This window comes from Varanus komodoensis, unplaced genomic scaffold (genome assembly GCF_004798865.1).
Source record: "Varanus komodoensis strain SLA01 unplaced genomic scaffold, ASM479886v1 scaffold39, whole genome shotgun sequence".
Lineage (NCBI taxonomy): Eukaryota > Metazoa > Chordata > Lepidosauria > Squamata > Varanidae > Varanus > Varanus komodoensis.
Window position 1 is genome coordinate 2,230,077 of NW_025335922.1, and position 3,708 is coordinate 2,233,784.

The following is a 3,708-nucleotide window of genomic DNA, read 5'->3' on the forward strand; positions in this document are numbered from 1 at the left end:
AAAAAAGCATGCTCTATTTTGCATATAAATGCAAGACATCTCACCATAGGAGGAGGGCTGTGACCAGGCGTGCTTCCTGTCTGATTCAATCTGCTGTCCAGGTGCTTATGACCAGTGGGGCCCTCCTCTTCCTTTTTTCTTTAAACTGGGCTTGGGCTGCACAGCCCTACAAAAGGAGGGTGGCTTCAGACAGAGGACAGTAAAGTAGGCCACATGATCACCCTAATCAGATCTCTGAACATAAAGGATCTGAGGGGAAGGGGAACGTTTATTTATTTAGTCTTTCATTTATAATATCAAATAGAGTGCTCAATAACAATGTTTTCTGAATGGCTGACAAAGCCCAAAATATTGAAATGTGATAATAAAATGCAATACTTCAAAATGGCATCATAAAATTTCTTGTTGATAGAAGAGAAATAAAACCATATTAAACAGCATAACTTTTTTAAAAGTATAGATAAAAAGTGTGCTAAAATTGAAAGCCTGGGAGAACAAAAAAGCCTCCATTTGGTGCTTCAGTAACCAAAAAGAAAATGTCAGATGAGCCTTTCTGGGCAGGGCATTTCACAGTTCTGGTGCCACCACCAAAAAGGCCCTCTCACTCTTAACCACCTTCCTCAGTTCACTTAATGAAGATACCTCAAGCAGGGCCTCTCCAGATGTTCTAAAGTTTTGAGTAAGATGCATCTAGCATGTATGCATGTAAATGAGGAGTGTCAACTTTCCTTCAGCTCAAGGGCTGAATTCCATCTCAGAGAACCTCTAGGGAGCTGCATGCCAGTGGTGGGTGCTGCTAAGGTAAACAGAGGCCAAGAAAACAGCATATTTAGTATATATTTCATTGTGAATATATAGGCCTTTAGAGAGATTCTGCAACCCTGTGCAAATGAGCATCCAAGTGCACCTGCTTCTGCCTCACGTTCCCTATAGTTACCTGCCAGTCCAGATAGTATGTGGTTCAAATGCAGCTATTACCAAGTCTGTTGTGGCATCCAGCATTGCTCAGGCATCAAGTTTTAAGGAAATGTTCCATAAAGGCTTGTGAGTCCAAAGTTAGTGAATAATGTATCCACTCCAAATGAAAGGCATAACTTTTAAGGAGCTGCCCATGGTACTGAACTTTGGGTCTCTCTCTGTCTCTCTCTCTCTCTCTCTCTCTCTCTCGCTCTCTCGCTCTCTCGCTCTCTCGCTCTCTCTCTCTCCTTTAAATTTCAGAAGGCTGCCCAGAGTGAATATGCTGCCCCACTGATGTACATTTCCAGTACCAGCTGGCACCACCAGCTTTTACTGGAAATATTTGTGATCAACTTACTAAGTTGAACTCTTTCAGTTACTAGCTCAGGCCAGGCTAGTGAAGACTAACTGAAAGAAGAGTACTGAAGGTGGCGAAAATGCTTCAAGCCATGTGCAGCCACATATGAGTGCATGTGTGAGTGTGTTCCTTCTGATGATCCTTGGTGTAAGAAGAAAGATGTTAGAACTACACAAAACCATGCCTATTTCCCCTGCAAAATGTTGGAGCGTATGCTGTTGACCTTACAGCTCTGAAGAGGTGAAGGGCACTCTTGTTATACATGTTAACCATATCTGGAGATCTGGAGACAGAGTTGCCCGGGGGAAAAATACACACACACCTACAAATAGAAATGGTTTGCATGTTTAAAATATAGTATTATTTATATGTCTGTGACTGCAGATGCCATTATCTAGACTTGCTGTAAAATTCTGTGAATGAAACGAGGTGATGGACTGATAAAAACCTGTTATCAGCTCTCAAACCCTGTTGTTAAGCTGGTCCTGAGCAGGAGCACTGGCCCAATATTTGGAAGATACCTATTCAGTTCCTAAATATGCTACAAAATCCTCATGTGACCTTGAATGATCTCCACATATCACTACACCAGTAAAGTGGAAGCTAAATGAAATATGATGTGGTTCCAGCTGTACATTTTCAAAACATATGCTGTTGCACAGGAGTCATGATCTGGCTGAAGATGAGCAGGTCATAATTCTGGATATTTGGAGGATGCAAGGGGAAAGTAGAGGGCAACACAGAAATAATGGGGAGAGGGAAGAGAGCGTAAGTGGCTTGCCAACTTCTGCCCAGCCAAGTATGGAGACGTGGCAATGGAGCTGAGTCAGAGCAGAGGGAGGCTTCCTTCCCTGTGATTCAGTGTTGATGTCACATACCATTTAAAAACTCATGTATTGTTTGGCCAGTGAGGCATAAGCTGAACTCTCAGTCACAGCTGCACTCAACTGTCAACTCTACAAAATGGCCACCAGCCTCCTCCGATTACCGAAGATGGGTGAGTGCATATAAAAGAGCAGTCACCTGGAGGCCCCTTTAAATCGCTACACTGGGCAAGCCTGCTCATTTTGTCATAGCCCATTCACTGCACTGGGCCATTTTTCTCCCTACTAATGCAACCCCCCTGCTCAAGTTTGTGATAGCACAAAGAAAATGACCATGCAGCAAACCAATGCACCTGAATAGCTGGCACGTGTGACTGTACCAGGATCCTTGAAATGTGCTGTTTGCTGCCAAACCAACGTCTTAAGATATAAACATTGGGTAGGCTTTATCAGTCGAATTATATTTCAAGTTAGGGTTTGGCTGTGTTTCTTTTATTTTTGCTCAGACATTCAAGCTCAGAGTTCTAAAAGAGTCTGTCTTTTCCAATATGTACTTCATTTTCAGCTAGTTGTTCTTGATGTGAGGGGACAAAGGAGACATCCCAAACTTTACTTTTTAAGGTGAGGGGAAAACAGCATAGCATTTACTCTCTGGTTAACAAGGCAGAGGGAGAAAGAGAGGGGTTATGGGGAGGCCAAGGAAGTCAGGAAAGCAACTGAAGGATCTCCTTCTCAGAGGTGCTGCTGTTTAGCCCCAGCCCCAGCAAGACACTTCCTTTTCCTCCACAGTCCACCAACCTTTCTTCTGGTCCCAGAATGGTACCACAAGTTTAACACTCACTGATACATATACCAAAGACAATCTGTAACATATGAAAGAGTTGTGATATGACTGTTCTGAAAAAATATGCACTATAATGGTAGAAATAGCTTGAGGAGGGAGGTTTGGACTGAGCATCAGATGACATGACAGGGAGCCCCATGTGTCATATTGCTATTAAGAACACTGCATGTAAATACAGCCTGGCACCTTGGCAGGAGCAAAAATAGAAAGTATCCTCCCTCCCTCCTTGCCAGGATCTTTATCGTGCTCTGTCCTTTGCACCACTTGATTATTATCTTTAACGCATGCATGTCAGGGCTAAAGAAATGAAGAGTAAGGCGTATACTTCAGCCCCTAATATCTATATATTGGTCTTAAACTGACTTAGCAATCATTCCTTCTTCCCAGGGAAGCTCCAGAACTGTGGTTCCTTGAAGTGACATGAAGGTCATTTAATCAAGAATTCAGAAGACCTTCTGGAAATGGAGGGAACCAGGAGAATTAAGCTGGTAGAACACCAGTAGAAAGCTAGAAACAGACAACAGGAGTAATAAGCTAGATACTCACCAAGGCCTGGGACTTGATCTTACTGAGGGGTAGAAGGAGGGTATGGGATGGCTATGAGAATTATTTCAGTTGTGCAGCATGTCAGTCACATTTCTCTTCCCATCACTACGCTTTACAAGGAGGTTACAAGGAGTTCTACATTCCTGATACATTTCAGCAATAAGAAAGAGAAAACCTGC

At 43.0% G+C, this 3,708-nt stretch overlaps 1 protein-coding gene across 1 annotated transcript in view; it reads left to right on the plus strand.

Moving 5' to 3' along the window:
* The first annotated feature begins 2,308 nt into the window (after positions 1-2,308).
* The window catches only part of CACNG2 (calcium voltage-gated channel auxiliary subunit gamma 2), a 20,024-nt gene continuing 18,624 nt past the window's right edge, over positions 2,309-3,708 (plus strand). The window contains exon 1 of the mRNA XM_044441062.1: positions 2,309-2,312. Within this exon, the coding sequence (XP_044296997.1) occupies positions 2,309-2,312 (4 nt within the window). The remainder of the gene's footprint in view (positions 2,313-3,708) is intronic.